Consider the following 20563-nt stretch of genomic DNA (forward strand, 5'->3'; position numbering starts at 1 on the left):
CCACTAGTACCTTGGATAAATGCAACCTGCAGTCCTGTGACCACACGGCAAATCTTAGGACCACTCGTAATGTTGAACCAACCTCGACCGCTTTTATTCCATACTACTTGAACTTGTCACAGCAAGTGTCAAAGGGCTTATGGAGTTATGGGATAAAGTGCCTACAGCTTCCAGACAGGAAGTTGCGGTCTTTTGTGTCAAAGGTAAAGACACCGGTTCCCCCACTCTTACAGAGCACTTCAGTGTACTGTATTTCCTGCTGTGACTGTGCAGGCTGCTATTTTGGTGAATCTGGCAGAAGGCTTAAAGATCGAGCTGCTGAGCACGAGAGAGTGATCCGCTCTGCTGATGCAGAGCACCCAGCTCTCTCTGAACACTTCTGTTTGACCCAGCATGACATCAACCCCCCCAATGCAACATTAAGATTATTGACTGTTTTCGTCAGTACTGCCATCACGTCTGGTTAGAATCACAACACGTTACAACTTGCCGTGACTCTTTTAACCGGAATTAAGGAGGTCATGTTCATCCCATCATTGAAACAGCCATTCTCCTGAATGATGGATGTTGGTGCACACAGCAAACCCAAGCTTTGCAGCAGCAGCAGCAGCCACATCTCTACTTCCAACTGCTAATTGTTGTCAGCAGTTGCTCACATGGTTCACCTCGCATAACCACCATACCAGGTATTCTTTATATTTATTTTGTACCAACGTTTTTTGACTGAAGAAGTGCAACCTATGCCCGAAAGCTATCGATGTATGTTTATTTTAGCTGTTTATTTTCATCTGTCTTCCTATCAAAGGAATTTAATAAATCTGTATTCTGTAATTCTCAGAAAAAGCTAAACTTATTGAAATTATGAACTCTGAGAACATGGCCTTTTCCATTTCAAGTGTGATCTATTTACAGAGAAAGCCTATGGAACATCCTTAAGGAATTCTGAATCTGAAGGAAATTAAAATCTGACAGAGATATGCACAAATGGAAGTAGGTGCATGGTGGTTGTGGTGTTGACGACAAAATTTTATGAAATCAGAGTAGTTTAATATTGCAGCAGACAAGAAGACCCACTTTCACAATTACTTTCCGAATAGCTGGGAAATGTGATTGGAGAAGCCATTAAAGAACAGGAACTTAATACAGTTATAGGACATGTGTTAATGATATAAGTATAAAAACAATGTTTAGGCAAAAACAATGTAAAAACAAAGTAATGACTTAAAAATCAACCAGACACAACTGAATACCTAAAAGTATCATGAATAGAGACAAAGATAATCCTGAAACCTTCAGACAGCTTCAGATGATCTATAGGCATAATTATAAACCAAAAATGAAATCAAAACTGAAATACAATCCAGAATAAAAAGCAGGAAAGGCCATTGAGAATGAAGAGACTAAGTGAATGTAATAATGAATTCTATAGAGAGTTCAAGTCTCATTATTAATTAACAAACTTTAGCCTGTAGGTTGAGATGGCTTGCATGGATGGACAGAGAATAATGGCAAATAGGGAGGCAAAGATGGCATTTATGCATAGGAAGAAGACTTGGGATACTCCCAGAGATGATGGCAAGACAACATCCAGATAAACTTGAATGATACAGGAATTGTGGAATTGGAAGGAAAAAAAAAAAAAAAAAGGATTGCGTGGTGTGTGTGCATGTAGAAAAGAAATGTAAACATAGAAACTTGAGGTTCATGGAACTAAAGAAGTAGAAGGAAGTCAGATTCTTAATAATCCTCATCTCTTAAAGAATTTGGGAGAGATACATCAGTATGTTTTCTCTTATGAGCTTAGGACAACAGATTAAATAACTTTTTGTTCCCATTTTTGTAATTTACTTTGGAATTAGAAGTGAGTGATACTTTTCATTTCCATTTCTTAATTTTGTTTTATTTAATAAAAGGAAAGGTTCTGGCATTAAAATTTCATCTACACGAAACTGGGTTGCTCAGTGTCTTACAGAGGCAGTATCAGTCAGTGTCTCTGTAAACTCTTTTAGATAGGGCATTGTCTCACTGTAGTGATTTAGAGGGATTGAATATGATGGAATTGATACAAGTGCAAGGTGTAACAAAGAGACTATGTATAAGGTGGGGAAGAAAGGAATAGGTAGGTCTGTCAATGCTGTTTTTCTCCTGGAGCAACTTCTTCCATATCGTAGCTTTTGCACTCAGTATGTACAACTTTTGAATTGTGCATATGAATACAAATGATGAGAATAGTCTCGCATTTGCAACTTGTACATGTGAGCCCATTATTAGTACCAGTAGTCTTCTGAAGAAATAGATCCATGCTGGACCATTTCATTTTGATGGAATCTTCTATCTGTGATGCCTTCTGCAACCACCTGGTGTGTCTTCTTTTATGTGGAAAAGCATAAAGCATCTTAGAGATTTGTTTTCTTAAAAGATTTTCATGATCTAGTTTTTAGTTCTTCTAGTTTTTCTAGATCTTCTAGTTTTTATTAATAACTTTTTATCTAGTTTATCATTCCAAGTACGTGTTGGATCTACCCTATCTAGGCAATTTTGTCAAGATAAGCAATTTCTATGAGGATCACTATTGTCACACTTTTTTGCTATCAAAGAGAATTCCATTAGACAACAATTTCCTACAGCTCTGTTCAGTGCACTCTATACTGATGACTAGCATGTTTTCCTATTCGTGTAACATGAGGATTACTAAATGGCAATTGCAACAAGCCATTGACCATCTCAGTTGCTGGGCAGTGGCTAATTGGTTCAGGTTCTTTTTGCCGAAGGTCACGAACTTGTAAGATCACAAACTCGGTATGAGCATTATGCTTTCTTGTGAAAGATCAAAGGTTTTTCACAAGAAAGCATAATGCTCATACTGAGCTTGAACTGTGGTTCAGACAAAATGTCATTCCAGTGGTAGTGGAGACAAAATTCTTGGAACTGATATTTGAAAAGAAGCTCACCTTTCTTTAGCACATCTCTCAGGCTGTGCACTGACTGCATGAGAGTCTTTAAATATTCTAAGAGTTCTTTCCTCCACTTTATGGTGTGCAGGCCAGTGTGCATTATTTTGAATGTATTGTGCACTTATATGATCTAAATTTGATTCCATATTTGGATCTCCGTGATCTCTCGATTTCTCTAAAAGCCTGTAGGAGTAGCTCCTGTAGTCTCAGTTTAGTCTTGTATTCTTATAGCCTAAACCATTTGATGCACTCTTCAAACTTCTTGTGAAAGCCTTGGCAAGTTCTTCAATAATAAAATCACATACCAAGAGTCTGTGTTGATTGAATAAGCTTTCTCCTGGGATGACTTTGCAGTCTTGGCACCATTTCTTATTTTTGGCTCTCAAAATCATGTAGTTGACCTGAGTACTACGTCCACCACTATGGTATGTAATATGGGGTTGGTCTCTCTTCTTGAACTGAGTATTAGCTATCCACAATCCATCTCCAGGATCCTTTCTCCATCTGCATTGCACTCTCCCCATCGAAAGATGCCATGGACTCCAGGGTAGCTTTGGGTTCTCTGGCTTACATGTCCATTGAGCTCTGCTCCGATGATTATTCCTTCCTTGTCAAGCATGCTGTTGGTCACCTCATCCAGGTTCTCATAAAAGGCATCCTTCTCTTCTGCATCACATCCTGCCTGTTGGCCTACATGTCCATTGAGGTCTGCTCTGATGATTATTCCTTCCTTGTAAAGCATGCTGTTGGTCACCTCATCCAGGTTCTCATAAAAGGCATCCTTCTCTTCTGCATCATATCCTGCCTGTGGGGCGTAAGCGCTAATGATATTCAGCACACATTTTTCAGTCAATAACAGTTTAATTTTAATTAGCCGGCCACTTTTCCTGCACACTTCCACTACTCTATCCTTTAAGTTATTTTCAACCACAACTCCTACTCCATTCCTCCTATTCTCCGTGCCATAGTATATTAATTTGTAGCCCTTAGCTAGTTCTTTACTCCTCATCCCTCCCCATTTGGTTTCCTGGACACATAATACTTTGATTTTCCTTTTCTTCATAACTTCCACAAGTTCCATTCCTTTCGCTGTTATTGTCCCTACATTAATTGATCCCACTCTGACCTTTGTCCTCTTTTATTTGGTCCTTCTGTTATCCTTGCATTTTTGCCCTTAATAATCACTTGTAATCTTTTTTTTACAAGTTATTTCCCACTACAGCCGGGGTCTGCTGCATCATGTTGCTTCTGGGGTATGCCCTAGCATTGCATTTTTGCCCTTGATTATTTCTCACTACAGCCAGGGTCCATTGCAGCTCATAGCTTACAGGGTATGCCCTAGCACTCATACTCTGCGTTTGTTGGTGTTCCTCCATGTTGAATATGTCTAGTTGAATTTACAAGCTGGCTGGCATGGCCTGACACTCTTGGTTATATTTTGGTGTTTCCTTCACCTAGTGGATTACCTTCCCGGGCTAGTAAATTCCACTGTACAGATGATACCCTTATTTGATGGCGGAGTATACTTGCCATGTCACAGGCCATTGTGGCTTTTCATGAAGCTATCAGTGTCCACCCGGCAGCCCACCACAACCTACTATCCTTGTCCGCGACTACTATTCAGTGGGGGTGTCCCCTGCTTATTTCACAGTGAACCACCGTATCTAGTGGCCGACCCACTATTTGCAACCTGTGGACATGTCTAGTTGCACAGCTTTGCACTCCTGCAAAGTACTAAGCTCTATATACTTAATCAGATTTTATCTCACAAAGCCAGTATATCTAACATTTTAAAATTTTTTACAAGCCACAACTTACTGCTGCCTTTTAAAATTGTTTTCTTATTTATTTATTGTTAATACTTGTAAATACATAAATTGATATTTATATATTTATATTAATATACTGATATTTATACTGATATACTGATATTTATAACCAAACCAATCATTCACTTACTCAACCAGTCACTTACTCTTGAACATGGAAACATCAGCCTTAGTTGCTGATGCCACTAAAAACCAAACCAATTCTAAAACCAAACCAAAAATTCCAAAAAAAACAGACTAAAAATTCATACAGTCACATAGTAGCTGCAACTTTTTTGGAAGAAAGAAAAGTATAATATTCTGAAATAAACTTAGATAAATTGTTCTTAAATTCCATATATATAGATTTTTTTATTTATTTATTATATTTTATTTATAAATGTGAATATTTTAACATAGTTATTGGCTGTTTTGTTTGATTTTGAAATGATTGATTTTTTGCTATTTTTAAAGGTTTTTCTGAAATTTGTCTGAATAGTGTAGTAGTATTTTTAGTGATATTGTTAGTCACTAAGATATTTTTGTATGAATTAAATATAGGTTTAATTCCAAGTATTTTGAACCTCTTTGAAGTATCTGTAAATAAATCCTTATTTAATGTGGCAAAGTCTTTTCATTTCCTACTCATCCGTTTCTGCACCTTGATGCCCTTCATCTTACATGTAATGGATTAAGTTTTTTTTTATATTTAAAACATTATTCCCTTTTGTTATCCTTGTGTGTGGAAGAAATTACAAAATACATTTTAAAATGTATTTCTCTTTTGGTTTTTCCTCATTTATTTGCTCTTTTCAAATTCAAAATGCATGCTTTATTAAAGACACAGAAGGGCATTTTATATCAGGAATGTAATGTGACATGATATTTGTGAACATTGGTTTATATTCTTAGACTTGCTGTAGATTTTTTTGGCGCCTCTGTAGCCAGGTGGGCAGGAGCAGCAGTGTGTAGCACACACTTCTTGATTAGACCAGGGTTCGAGCCCATGACCACCAAATATGGAGGATGCGGAAAGGTCAGGGAATGACCACCGCATATCCCTGGAGCAATATGGCCTTAGTTGCTAATGCTCCTAAAAACCAAATAACAAACAAAGCTGTAGATTTTTAATTTATGATTTTAACTGATAAGGCTTTCTTTATTATTTGTTTGCTAAACAGAATAATTGTTTATTTAGATTACTACAATGATGAATAATAAAAATACTGCTGCTGGGTGGATCCCTTCCTCGCTTAGTAGAACTGTTGCAGCATTTCACCAAGGTAGAACATTCTGAAGAATTCTTTTACTTTGAGTTAACTTTTTGATAACCTTTTATGCTAATAGCCATTGATTTGCATTGTTGATTTATTCTCCTCGTTAATACTGCATTTGTGTAACATTTCAAGGCTCACTGAAATTAGTGGAAGAGTTTCTATATTATGGTAGTTATATTGTTTGTAATCCAATATCATAAAACCCAAAATGTAACATACAAATCAGAATAAATTCTTTCTGTCAGTGAAGAAAGCTCTGTTGTATGTTGAGGTATTTTTGATACTGAATTCCATAAAATCATGATTGTAGTAGGAAATACAGCTTTCATCAATTAAATTGCACTGTGCTACAGTAAAAACTGTAGCACAGTACTGAATAATTACAGTACTTGCATAACTATGGTACTGTAATTATATTTTGTGTAACTACAATACTGTAGTTATACAAAGTAGAAAACAATATTTTTTAAATGGGTTTATAATTATATTAGTTACTTTTCATTGTGTAGCCTTAATCAAATTAAAACTACATAACTTGTATGCAGATTATTAAAAATCTTATAAAATACGAACAGTTTATTTAATAGGATGATATTGAAATTTATACAGGCATACTCCGGTTGGTGATCAGGATACATTCCTAGAAAATTGAGTGCTAAATGACACTGTGCTATATGGGGGTCATTCTAACATTAAATAAATAGAGATGTGTTCTTTATAACATTTTTTTTTTTTTAAACTGGGAAATATAATGTACAGTAATTTATGGTGATGATAGACATAGACTAATACTGTCATCAGCCATTTTCAATCCTCTGCAGGATGAAGGCCTCTCCAGCAACTTTCCAGTTCCTTCTGTTTTGAGCACTGGCCATCCATTTACTACCCACAAACTCATGAATTTCATCTATCCATCTCCGCTTTTGTCTTCCATGTTTTCTTCTAGCTCCTCTTGGATACCATTCTGTTATTTTCTTAGTCCATCTGTCATCATGTCTTCGAGCTATGTGTCCTGGCCAAGACCATTTTAGTTCTTTAGTTTTGATAAGAATGTCCTTTACTTGAGTTTGCTGCCTAATCCACGTGTTTCTCTTCTTATCTAACAGTCTGATTCCCCATATAATTCGCTCCATTCTTCGCTGTGTAGTTCTCAGCTTTTCTTCCATTCTTTTGGTGAGTGCCCAAGTTTCACTTCCATAAGTCATGGTGGGGAGTATATATTGGTTCATTATTTTACGTTTCAGACAAACTGGGATATTGCTCTTCAGTATGTGACTATATTTCCTGAATGCTATCCATCCAAAACTTATTCTTCTCTTGACTTCCAGCCATTTATCATTATTACAGCTAATAACTTGTCCCAGATAAGTATATGACTCCACTTTTTCAATTACTGCTCCTTCAATCATTATTTCCCTTTCCGTGGCATACTTGTTCATCATTACTTTTGTTTTAGTCATATTCATCTTTAGTCCAAAATCCTTACTAACTGTGCATAACTGATTAAGATTTTCCTCTAATTCTTTGGGATCGTGGCTTATGACCACAATGTCATCTGCAAGTCGTAAATGGTTTAGGTACTCTCCGTTCACATTGACTCCTTTCTGCGACCAGTCTAATCTTCTGAAAGCTTCCTCAAGGGCAGCAGTAAACAACTTCGGAGATATTGTGTCTCCTTGTCGAACTCCTTTCTCGATTTTAAATTGTCTACTGTCTTTGTCTAGTCTAATAAGGGAGGTAACACACTCATATATTTTCTTCAAAATCATAATATATGGAGTATCTATGCCTTGTCTTTCCAGTGCCCGAAACATTGCCTTATGCTGTATGGAGTCAAATGCCTTTTCATAATCCACAAATGCCAGGCATAATGATGTTTTATATTCATTTGCTTTCTCCATTAGCTGTGATATTATGTGAAGGTGACCCATAGTTGAGAATCCTGTTCTAAAGCCAGCTTGCTCTTTCGGTTGATTCTCATCAAGCATTCTTTCTAATCTGTTAGTAATGACCCTTGTGAACAACTTGTAGATGTGGGATAACAAGCTAATTGGTCTATAATTTCCAATTTCTGATTTATCTGCTTTCTTATGCAGCAAAACTATGATTGCATTATTCCACTGCTTAGGCATCACACCTTTTCTAATGCACTTTGTGAAGAGCCTTGCCAGTTTTTGTGTTATGCCTCTTCCTCCCAATTTTAACAACCCTACAGTAACTTCATCTACAGTAACTCTACAGTAACTACACTAATACTGTACCTTACCTTAATTGGTGAAAGTACTGTTTGTTTCAAGGGTAGAATTTCATTAAAATGTTATAACCCCCAAAAGCCAGCAAACTGGGGCCCTTCATGTATTTGTTTTAGCTGACTCAAAAACTGATTATTTGCCAGCTATTGTGTCATATTTTGGAAAGCCTGCTGCTGACAGCCAGATATGACTTTCACCTCATGAAAAAACTACTTCACAGTATTTGAGGGTAGTGGATTTCATTTATTCCCTGGCTGATTCTACACTAGTGTTCTACTAGCAGAACTTCATAAAGTAAATATTCACCTAACAGGAAGGGTTATCAGAGATGAAAACCACAAAGAAAATAGAAAAACACAGGATTGTTGGTTTTTGAAAATAAGGTAAAGTTCAAGTGTTAGCAAGAAATGACAGAAGAACTGTACTTATGTTTTTTACCTTCTGTAAACCATGGAGGTAAAAGGATTGGGAAACTTTTAAATTGAAAAGCTTGTTGCTATTTGTGAATACATAAGAAATGTGGGTGTTATAACAAAATAATCTATCATTACTGTTCCAGTATTTGTTCAGTCAAAAATCAGTTAACTGGTGGAAGTTGTTTTTCTGGCCTTTAGAGGTCTCAAGTTGTTGAATATCTTCATCTCGACAAAGATGGTAGATCTATTTAAAAAGAACCTATGTCACAAGCAGTTTCAAAAGCAGTTGCTTGTTCAGCTAGTAGGAGATGTCTGAAAAATATTCTATCCAGCAAAAGGCTCTCTCAAGTTCAATTGCAGAAGATAGATTGAATGACCATTAGCATTAGCATTAGTAGAGGCATACGATGCAAGAAAGCAAGCTTATTCAGCATCAGCCAAAAAAAAAAAACCCTCTCCCATTTCATCCCTCGGTTCGTTCGAAATACCTGTCCAGTTGAGCTTTAAATTTGTTTAGGCTATCAACTTCAACAACAAGTGATGGAAGTCGGTTCCACCAACCAACCACCCGCTGGCCAAAGGCAAATTTCCGCACATCTATCCGACATCCGTCCTTCCTCAATTTGAATTTATGCCCTCTGAGGTGATTATTCTGAGAAAGATGAAGAATCCCATTGGCATTGAGCATGCTCAAACCATTCAAAGCCTTATACACCTCTATCAGATCACCTCGCCGGTGCCTAGTCTCCAGACTTTGTAATTTGCAAAACTTAAGCCTTTCTTCGTAAGAGCAACCCTTTGTTCCATTTACTAATCTTGTTGCCCTTCTCTGTACCCGTTCCAGCAGCTCTACATCCTTCTTGAAATGAGGCCTCCAGACCTGTATACAGTACTCAAGATGTGGCCTAACCATTGCCTTATACAAGGAAATAATCACCTCCTTATCCCTGCTAGAAAAATTCCTGTATATCATTGACAAGACACCATGAGCTACTCTTGCAGCTCGTCTGCACTGCTCAGAGAACTTCATATCTGCCTGCACAATTACCCCCAGGTCCTTTTCATTCTCCACCACTGTCAGTGTAGTACCGCACAGTTGATACATTGCTCTGGGGTTACTGTTACCCATATGTAGTACTTTACATTTGTCAATGTTAAACTTCATTTGCCACCTCTCAGCCCATCTGTTCAACCTTTCCAGATCCTGTTGCAGCAGCATAGCGTCAGTAGTGTCCTTAACGACCCTGCCAACCTTTGTATCATCTGCAAACTTAGACATTAAACTTGATATCCCATCATCAATATCATTCATAAACACCGAAAACAACAATGGACCCAACACTGAACCTTGAGGAACTCCACTAATAACATTAGTCCACGTTGAGCAGTGTCCATTGATTACCACTCTCTGTCTTCTGCCACTCAACCATCCCCTTATCCATAGCAGCAATTTGCCTCCAATGCCCCACTGCTCCAATTTGTGCAGCAGTCTTCCATGCACAACAGTATCAAAAGCCTTTCTAAGATCCAAATATATAATATCAAAGTTATTCCCTGCATCCAGTTCTTTTGTGACTACATCATAGTATCCAATCAAATTGGTCAGGCAAGACCTGCCCTTAACAAAACCATGCTGCGTCTGAGCTATAACTGAATTCTTGTCTAGATGATCCTGCAGTGCTTCTTTAACCAGTGCCTCCATTAATTTACCTGGAACAGAAGTTAAACTAACAGGTCTATAATTACTTGTGTCAGCCTTTGATCCTCCTTTGTGAATTGGGGTTACATTTGCACATCTCTAGTCTATGGGTACCTTCCCTGAGTCCAAAGAAGCTCTCATAATTATGGCTAGGGGTTTGCATACTTCCTTTGCTGCCTCCTTTAATATAACTGGATAGATCCCATCCACCCCAGGTGCCTTTTTTATGTTTATCCTCAACAATCTCTCCTCCACTTTCCTCTCAGTTATTACAAAATCATCCAGCTCACTGCCAATGTTTACTTTACCTACATCATTCTCCTTCCTGAATAACTCCTCATGCGTGAATGTAGATGCAAAATACTCGTTTAGATTGTTAGCCACCTGAGCAGGATCCTCAACTGTTGAACCATCAATATCCAGTGGACCAATCTGATTCATCCCTTTCCTTCTCGAGTTCAAGTATGTAAAGAACTCCTTTCTGTTTTTCTTTGCATCCTTTGCCAAGGATTTTTCGTAGTCTGCCTTTGCCTGCCTAATCTCCTTTGTGACTTGGTTACAGACCAACTTATATCTATCATAGGCTTCCATGTCACCCATTAATTTGTATGTATCCCATGCATTTTTCTTCTCTGCCACATGTCTCATTAGTCCATCTGACATCCATTTAGGCCTAAACCTTGAACAATATTTCTTAGTTGGTATGTAAAGCCTGGTAGCCACCAAGATTAGTTCCTTGAATGCTTCCCATTTTGAGTTTGCTGTTGGTAACATCATCAGTTGGTCCCACTGTATAGAATTTAAATACTGTCTCAGACCATCATAGTCGCCTTTACGAAAACAAAAACCCTTCCCTTTACCTCTGATGGTAGTTACCTCCTTGAGTAAATCCCACTTCAACACACTGTGATCACTGCCACCTAGTGGTTCATTTATCTGCAGGTTCTTAATGCATGAAGAATCACTACTGATAATCAGATCAAGAGTATTGCTCCCTCTTGTTGCCTCACGAACATGCTGATGTAGAAAACAATCATCCAATAAATCCACAAAAGCCTTGCTAGTGTGCGAGTGACCAACCCACAAATTCCAGTCAATATCTGGGAAATTAAAATCCCCCATTATAAGACTCTCTGATTTACTGGCCCACTCTATTTCCCTGTACAATATATTATTATACTCATCAGAGTCATTAGGCCTATAGCACACTCCTACTCTCAATTTTGATTTCCCTATGCTTATGTCACACCAAACTGACTCGACACTGCCCTGTCCATCGATGTCGACTGGCTCCACTTCCTTGGACTTTATGTGTTTCTTAACTAATAGCATAACCCCTTCTCCCCTCCTGTCCTGTCTATCCTTTCTATACACTTGTAATGATTGCTGATTTATTAAATGGTTTATCTTCATTCAAAAATCATACTTACTTTTTCTATTTCTTTTTTTTTTTTTTTTTTTCCTGCTGGTTATTTTCTTGATGTTAATGTGCTTTCCTTTAAACTTGTAATTATGTTAATGAGCAAATGATAGGGGCAAATGATACAAGATAGCAAGCTTATAGGGGCGAGAGTGCCAAGCGTTTCCGTGGCCAAATGATTTTTGAGCTCTGTAAAGTGATCCAAAGCATTCTCCTTTAAAGGAATCACTCTTCTGTTTAAGTTTCCAGTTAGTTTCTCTTAAGTTCTTTCAAAAAGCACTGTAGACTTCATCTTAGAAGTATTAAGTTAAGTCAGGAAAGAAAAGACAACTTTCCTTTTATTCTTATTAGAGTTACTAACCCAACTAACCTAACAACCGCTTGGCCACTTGTGGCATTACTCCTGCCTCCCCGTGGCGGGAATGGTAACCTGAGTGGTAAACCCAACCTTCAGGGCCAAAAGGAGTATAAAATGGAGAAAGAAACCTTTCCTCCATTTGATCTATTGAGATCATCTACCGATATGGACCAACCTGATTGTGACCATTATCAAAATAAAAGGCAAAAAAAAAAAAAGGTCCATGCCAACAAGATTACCCAGGCTTTCTCCTTATACATTCACGACTATCCTGTGAGCAAATTATCCTCATTTCTAATTCAGAAATGCTTGGAAAATGCTGCAGGAACACCAAAGATGGTAAAACGTCTACAGTCTGGAGATCTGCTGGTAGAAACAATAAAACCAAATCATTCAGAAAGATTAATGAAACTGACCACCTTTGGTGGAATATCAGCTAAAATTACACCACATGTCACGCTGAATACTTCCAAAGGAGTTATAGCAGAGTGGTACCCCATTAACATCTCAGAGGAAGAAATTATGCAAGAATTGGCTGATCAGCATCATACAAGCAAAGAGAATATTAATCAGGAAAGATGGGCAATTAATGCCTACATGGAACCTAATACTGATTTTCAGTACCCCAAATTTACCAACAACAATTAAAGCAGGGTATTTAAATTGTCGCATACGTCCATATATACCAAATCCCATCAGGTGTTATAAGTGCCAGAAATATGGACACTCCCAAGTAGCATGCTGTGGCACTATGATATGCCCAAATTGTGATTCAACAGAACACACCCAAGCTGACTGCACTTTAACTGCCTTCACCTGTTCCAATTGCAAAGGTAATCAACCGGTATATTCAAAAAAATTGGGAAATGTGGAAAGTGGGAAAAAATATACAAAAATACAAAACAGAAAACAAGGTAACATACCAGGAAGCCAAAAAGCACATCATGCAGTTTATGTTGAAACGTACGTATGCACAAGCAGCTCAACAGAGTGTTTCTGTTGCTACTCAGACTGACATCTCAGTCCCTCCAAACACTTCAATTGCCGATTGGGCCAGGTCCGTGCTTAATGTTAAGCTGCAACCTGCCAAACAAAGTCTACAAGAACAAGAAAGTAATACTCCAATTTCCATTCCACCCAATATACCTGCAACTACTAAAAAAGCAGACAAATCAACACCAACAGATCATATTCAGACCAAGAAACAGTCCCCCATACATATGGATGTTGATAACAAAGTTGAAACAGATGAAACTATAGAAACTATATTACATCTTCATGCAGAAGAAGACATAGATACAGAACGACCGGCATTCCCAAAAAAAGATAGACATAAAACTGAACAATACAAACAAACTGCTCCCTCATACAATCCCCCATACATATGGATGTTGACAACAAAGTTGAAACAGATGAAACTATAGAAACTATATTATACCTTCATGCAGAAGAAGACATAGATACAGAGCGACCGGTATTCCCAAAAAAAAGATAGACATAAAACTGAACAATACAAACAAACTGCTCAAAAAAAAAACAACAGACAGATCAAAACACAACTCCAAAAACCATGTAATGCAGCACATACTTCAATGAAATTGTAGAGGCATGTGTGCCAATACAGATGACTTATATGACCTGATTAATAGATATAATCCAATGATAGTTTGTTTAGAAGAAACCAATTTAACGCCTCAAGTAACTCTCAATCAGAAACTTCACAATATATAGAAAAAACAGGAATACTGCAAGTCCGTACATGGAGGGGTGGCGATCTTAGTTAACTGTAAAATTCCTTCTCGAATTATCTCTCTACAGACCGACAAGGAAGCCGTTGCTGTGCATGTGGCTTTTGGCATAATGCTAACAGTAGTTTCAATATACCTTCTGCCAAACAGTCCCATCACACTAAAAGAACTAGAAGATCTTATAGTTCAAGTGCCAACACCCTTCTGTCTCTTCGGTGACTTCAATGGGCATCACCCATTGTGAGGATCTTCCTGCTTGGATCAAAGAGGACATCTGATTGAGACCTTACTGAACCAACAGCAGTTAACCTTGATAAATACTGGCCATCACACTTATATTCATCTTCCCACAGGATCCACCTCAGCAATTGACCTGTCCATCTGCTCTCCCATACTGTTCCCCAGTATGGAGTGGTCAATCTTAGAATATTCACACAACAGCGATCATCTTCCAATTATATGCAAAATTCAAACAAAACAATCCCAATGCCCTGACCAGAGAATAAAATGGAAATTCTCAAAAGCAAATTGGGCAAAATACTCAATCTGTGTGTCCTTTGATGATCAATTTATAAAAACACAATCTATAGACAAAGTCACCGAGCACATTACCACAAATATTCTGGCAAGAGCTTCTGAAACAATTCCTCAATCCTCTGCAAACCAACACAGATATGCAAAACACTGGTGGAATGCAGCTTGTAATAGTGCCAAAAGAGAGAAAAATAAAGCCTGGATCAGTTTCGTAGGTCCCTCCCCCCACAACAGCTAACCTCATATTATATAAAAAAACAAAAGGCAAGGGCAAGACAAATAAGACGAAAAGCAAAAAAAGACTGCTGGATAAAATATTTGCCAGAACCATCATGAAGGACACCAGCGGTCAGATAATATGGGGAAAAAAATCCAACAATTAAATAATAAATACATTTCATTTACTGCTCCAATCCTGATTAAAAATGGACGAGAACTGTCCTCCCCTAAAGAAATAGGCAATTTCCTTGGAGAAACGTTTAGTGAAATATCAGCAGCAGCTACATATGACAATTCATTCCTGAAAATTAAAACCTCAGCAGAAAAATATAAAATAAATTTTAATAACACACAACCTCTTTCTTATAATCAGCCCTTCAACTTAACTGAACTCAAAGAACCCCTAAACAGATTAGCAAACAGTGCAGCAGGACCGGACGGAATCTATTACATAATGCTCAAACATCTCAATAATACATCTTTAAAATTATTACTAGTATTCTATAATCGGATTTTCCTTGAATGTGTTTATCCTTCCTTATGGCATCACGCAGTAATTCTTGCTTTTCCTAAACCGGGAAAGGATCAATCATTCCATAAAACTACTGACCAGTTTCTGTCACCAGCTATCTCGGTAAAACACTCGAAAAAATAATACACAGCAGACTAAAGTGGATCCTTGAAAGTAAAATGCTGTTAAATTGCAACCAATACGATTTCCTCCAAAATATATCCTGCTTGGATCTTATGATAAGAGCTGAAACCAATATTCGCGACACTTATGTTAAAAATCAACATCTAGTGATGGTCAATCCAGACATTGAAAAAGCTTTTGATACCACATGGAGGTATGGCATTCTTCGAGAGCTCTGTTCCATGGGGTTGAGAGGACACTTACCACAATTCATTCAGAATTTTCTTAAGCACAGAACCTTTCAAGTTCGTCACCAGAACGTACTGTCAGAATGTTTTATCCAGGAAGAAGGGGTGCCCCAAGGGTCCATACTTAGTGCTATCCTCTTTGCAATTAGGCTAAACACCATGACACAGAATATGCCTAGAACTGTAGAGATATACATGTATGCTGACGATCTTGCCATATCATGCTATTCATCAAACATTAATACCATTGAGAGACAGCTACAACTCTCCATAAATAAGCTGGAGACATGGACTCAACAAAATAGTTACTGTCTATCAGAACAAAAGACAATTGTGATCCATTTCTGTAAAAAACACAAATTACATTCAGAATCTGAACTTAAATTAAAAAAATAATCTGATCCCTCACACCAGCAATATCAACCTTTTGGGTTTAACACTAGATGTGAAACTAGTGAAATAAATTTTTCCATGCATATAAGTTATCTTAGAACCATCTGTTTGAAAAACAGATGGTTCTAAGATAACTTAGAGCTATCTGTTAGAGCTATCTCTGCCATAGCATGGGGTGCAGATAAATACTCTTCTGCACTTGTATCATTCTCTCATCAAGTCGCATCTAGACTATGGCAAAATCATCTATGACTCAGCCAGGAAAAAGTGTGCTTACACGACTAAATACCATATAACACAGTGCTCTTTGCACTGCTCTTGGGGCAAACTTCCCCCAAGTTTGGGGGAAGTTTGGGGGAAGTTAGAGGCAAACGAACCTCCACTCCACCTCAGGAGGAGAATGTTACTACTCACCTACGCAGCCAGGCTTAAAAGCCTTCCAGGTCATCCCAATCAACCGCTACTCTTCAATCCTAAATGGATAACATTTTATAACAGTAAGCCCACTGATGTTAGACTACAAGAGTTGATTCACTGCTGGAATGTACATTTTAAAAACATGCTCAAAGAAATTAAAATACCTGATCCACCCTGGTCCACAAACCTACCTTACTGTGACATATTTCCAACAGTGGGGAAAAAAGTCCCTGGAAAACTGTAACAGCAAACAACTGCACGAAAGGCATGCTTATAGCAATGTGCACAGCTGCATAATATATACTGATGGCTCAAAATCAGATGGCACTGTAGGTGTTGCAGCAGTTTTTCCTTTGTTCACAGTGTCTGTATCTCCCAACTCAATGCAGCAGCTATACTGCAGAACTGTATGCAATCCAGCTAGCTATTGAGAATATCAATATCTGTATATAAACTTCACCAGTAGTTTAATATATACAGACTCCATGAGTGCGCTGTCTGCAATAAGTAATATATTCTGAACTCCACATCCTATAGTAAAAGAAATACAGTCTGGTCTAAATCGTTTACAGAATAGGAATCATACTCCAAGCGTCTGTTGGATTCCGGGGCATGCTGGCATCGTAGGTAATGAAACAACAGACCAGGCATCCAAACAGTAATGCACCTCCATCTTACCAAGTAGTAGTAGTAGTGGCATGTGATGCAAGAAAGCAAATGTATGAGCTTATGCAGCATCAGCAAAAAAAAAAAAAAAAAAATCACACCATTCCCTCCAAATGCCTGTCCAGTTCCTCCTTAAATTTATTCAACCTATCAACTTCCACAACGACAGATGGAAGTTTGTTCCAGCAATTAACCACTTCCTGGCTAAAGGCAAATTTCCGCACATCTATTCTACATCTGTCTTTTCTTAATTTGAATATATGCCCCCTTAGGTTCGTAATCTGAACAAGTGGAAGGATCCCATCAGAATTCAGCGTTCTCAATCCATTCAAGGCCTTATATACCTCAATCAGATCACCGCGCAGGTGCCTAGTCTCCAGCCACTGCAATTTGCAGAACTTAAGCCTCTCTTGGTAAGAGGATCCCTTCATTCCCCTCACCAATCTTGTTACCCTTCTCTGTACCCGCTCAAGTAAATCTACATCCTTCCTAAAATGAGGCCTCCAGACCTGTACGCAGTACTCAAGACGTGACCTGACAATTGCCTTATACAGAGGGATAATCACCTCCTTTTCCCTGCTAGCAAATTTCCTATATATCATTGACAAAACCCCATGACCTGCCCCGGCAGCCTGTCTGCATTGCTCAGAGAACTTCATATCTGACTGCACAATTACTCCCAGGTCTTTTTCATTTTCTACCACCTTAAGTGTAGTACCACACAGTTGGTATGTTTCTCTGGCGTTATTTCTACCCATATGCAGTACTTTGCATTTGTCAAGGTTAAACTTCAGTTGCCACTTCTTAGCCCATCTGCCCAAATTATCTAGATACTGTTGCAGTAGCAGACTGCCATTACTGTCATTAACAACCCTGCCAACCTTTGTATCATCTGCAAACTTCGACATTAAGCCTGATATACCTTCATCAATATCATCGATAAATATACAAAACAACAGTGGACCTAACACCGAACCCTGTGGGACTCCACTAATAACATTAGTCCAAGAATAGCAGCACCCATTGATTACCACCCTCTGTCTTCTCGCACTTAACCATCCTTTTATCCATTGTAGCAACTTACCCTTAATACCATTCTGCTCCAATTTGTATAATAGTCTTCCATGCGCAACAGTGTCAAAAGCTTTCCTGAAATCCAAATATATGATATCAAAATTGTGTTTTGCATCCAGTTCCTTTGTAACCACATCATAATATCCTATCAAATTTGTCAGACAAGACTTTCCCTTAACATGCTGTGCCTGAATTATTGCTGCAGTCTTGTCTAGATGATCCTGCAATGCATCTTTAACCAGTGACTCCATTATTTTACCCGGAACAGAAGTTAAACTAACTGGTCTGTAATTACTCGCGTCACCCTTCGATCCCCCTTTGTGAATTGGGGATACATTTGCACATCTCCAGTCCATGGGAACCTCCCCTGAGTCCAAGGATGCTCTCATAATTATGGCTAAGGGTTTGTTTAGTTGCTTTGCCGCCTCCTTTAATATAACTGGATAGATCCCATCCACCCCAGGTGCTTTTCTTATGTTTAACATCAACAATTTCTCTTCCACTTTGCTCTCAGTTATTACAAGATCATTAAGCACCCTGCTACAATTTGATAACCTTCTGCCATTTTCAAACCTTAATAATTCCTCACGTGTGAAGGTAGAGGCAAAATACTCATTCAGTTTGTTTGCTATCTGAGCAGGATCATCAACAGTCGAACCATCGATGTCAAGTGGACCAATCAGATTCATCCCCTTCCTTTTAGAGTTTATATAAGAAAAGAAATCCTTGCTGTTTTTCTTAGTACCCTATGTAGATTTACTAACACATATTTGACATATCTGTAGAGACCAGTGGTTAAACATTTGGAAAACCCATGTGAACAATAAATTGTTTGAAATTAAACGTGAACCACAACTATGGAACTCCAGATAAAGTGAAACAGGCATGAAGAGGTAATACTGGCAAGACTACAGAGGGCACACACACACACCTGACCCACTTGTTCCTGCTCGTGGGTGACGACCCTCCTATATGCACGCATTGTTCATCACAACTTACAATCCGTATTGTCTTACATTCATTCGTGAATACAATCCATATTCTCTTAGATTGTTCAATTCATTCTCACATCAGAAATGTTACTTTCCGCTCTCTGACGCAAATCCAAGAACCTTTATCACCAACCCATGGGAAACAATGGTAATCTGGACAATCTCTTTGCTTATCTTAAACAAACCAGACTATACGAATATTTCTAAAATCAAATAAAGCAAATTCCAGCATCTATCCAAATACCAGAATAGGCACATTTTGGCCTAAGTTGCCCTTGTGCCGATAAGCATCTACACCACCACCACCAACAACAAGAAGCTTATAGAGCATCAGCAAAAAAAAAAAAAAAAAAAAAATTTGCCCAACCACCCCTCCAATAGTTTGTTTCTTCTTTGAATTTATTTAAGCTATCTGCTTCCACAACAACAGATCGAAGTTTGTTTCAGCAATTAACCACCTGCTGAATAAAGGCAAACTTCAACACATCTACTCTTCAACCATCCTTCCTCAATTTGAATTAATGTCCCCTCATGTGTGTGGTCTCAGGAAGAGAAACAATGCCATCCAAATTAAGCTTACTCAATCCATTCAAGGTCTTAAAAACTTCAATCAGATCTTCTTGCAGGTGCCTAATCTCCAGATGCTGCAATTTTCAGAAATGAAGCCTTTCTAGGTAGGAGCACCTTTTTACTCTCTTCACCAGTCTGGTTGCACTCCTCCTCACCCATTCCATCAGATCTACATCCTAAAATGGAGCCTCCAAACCTTTATACAGTACTCAAGATGTGGACTAACCATGGCCTTCTACAAAGGGCCCATCATCTCCTTATCCCTGCTGGCAAAGTTCCTGTATATGATTGACAAAACCCAATGAGCTGTCCTGGCAGCCTGTCTGCACTGCTTAGAGAACTTCATATCTGCACATTTAACCCCAGGTCTTTTTCAATTTATACTACACTGAATCTAGCTTCACATGATTGGTATGTTAATCTGGTATTACTGCTGTCCATGTGAAGAACCTTTGATTTGTGAATATTAAACTTCAACTGCCATTTCTTAGCCCGTCGGTGTAATTTTCTAGATATTGTGGCAGTAACTCACCCTGCCAATCTTTGTATCATCTGCAAACTTAAGACTGATATGCCTTCATCAATTAATAAATACTGAAAACAACATAGGCCCCTCACTGAACCCTATGAGACTACTAATAACATTAGTCCATGAAGAGCAATGTCCATTGATAACCACTCTCTTTATATTCTCCCACTCAACTATCCCTTTATCCATAGCAGTAACTTGCCCTTAATGCCAGATTGCTCCAGTTTGTACAGTAGGCTTTTATTTTATCAAAAGCCTTCCTAAAATCCAAGTATAGGATATAAAAATTATTTTTTTGCATTCATTTCTTTGGTTGCTGCATCATAGTATTCAGTCAAATTTGTCAGACACTATC

At 38.2% G+C, this 20563-nt stretch overlaps 1 protein-coding gene across 1 annotated transcript in view; it reads left to right on the plus strand.

Moving 5' to 3' along the window:
- The window catches only part of LOC150085526 (transcription initiation factor TFIID subunit 1-like), a 700666-nt gene that overhangs the window by 154841 nt on the left and 525262 nt on the right, over positions 1-20563 (plus strand). The window contains 1 exon segment of the mRNA XM_090374589.1: positions 5961-6045. Coding sequence (XP_090230715.1) covers positions 5961-6045 — 85 coding nt within the window.

This window comes from Mastigoproctus giganteus, chromosome 5, assembly GCF_048544385.1.
Source record: "Mastigoproctus giganteus isolate SK-2022 chromosome 5, ASM4854438v1, whole genome shotgun sequence".
Classification (NCBI taxonomy): Eukaryota; Metazoa; Arthropoda; class Arachnida; order Uropygi; family Thelyphonidae; genus Mastigoproctus; species Mastigoproctus giganteus.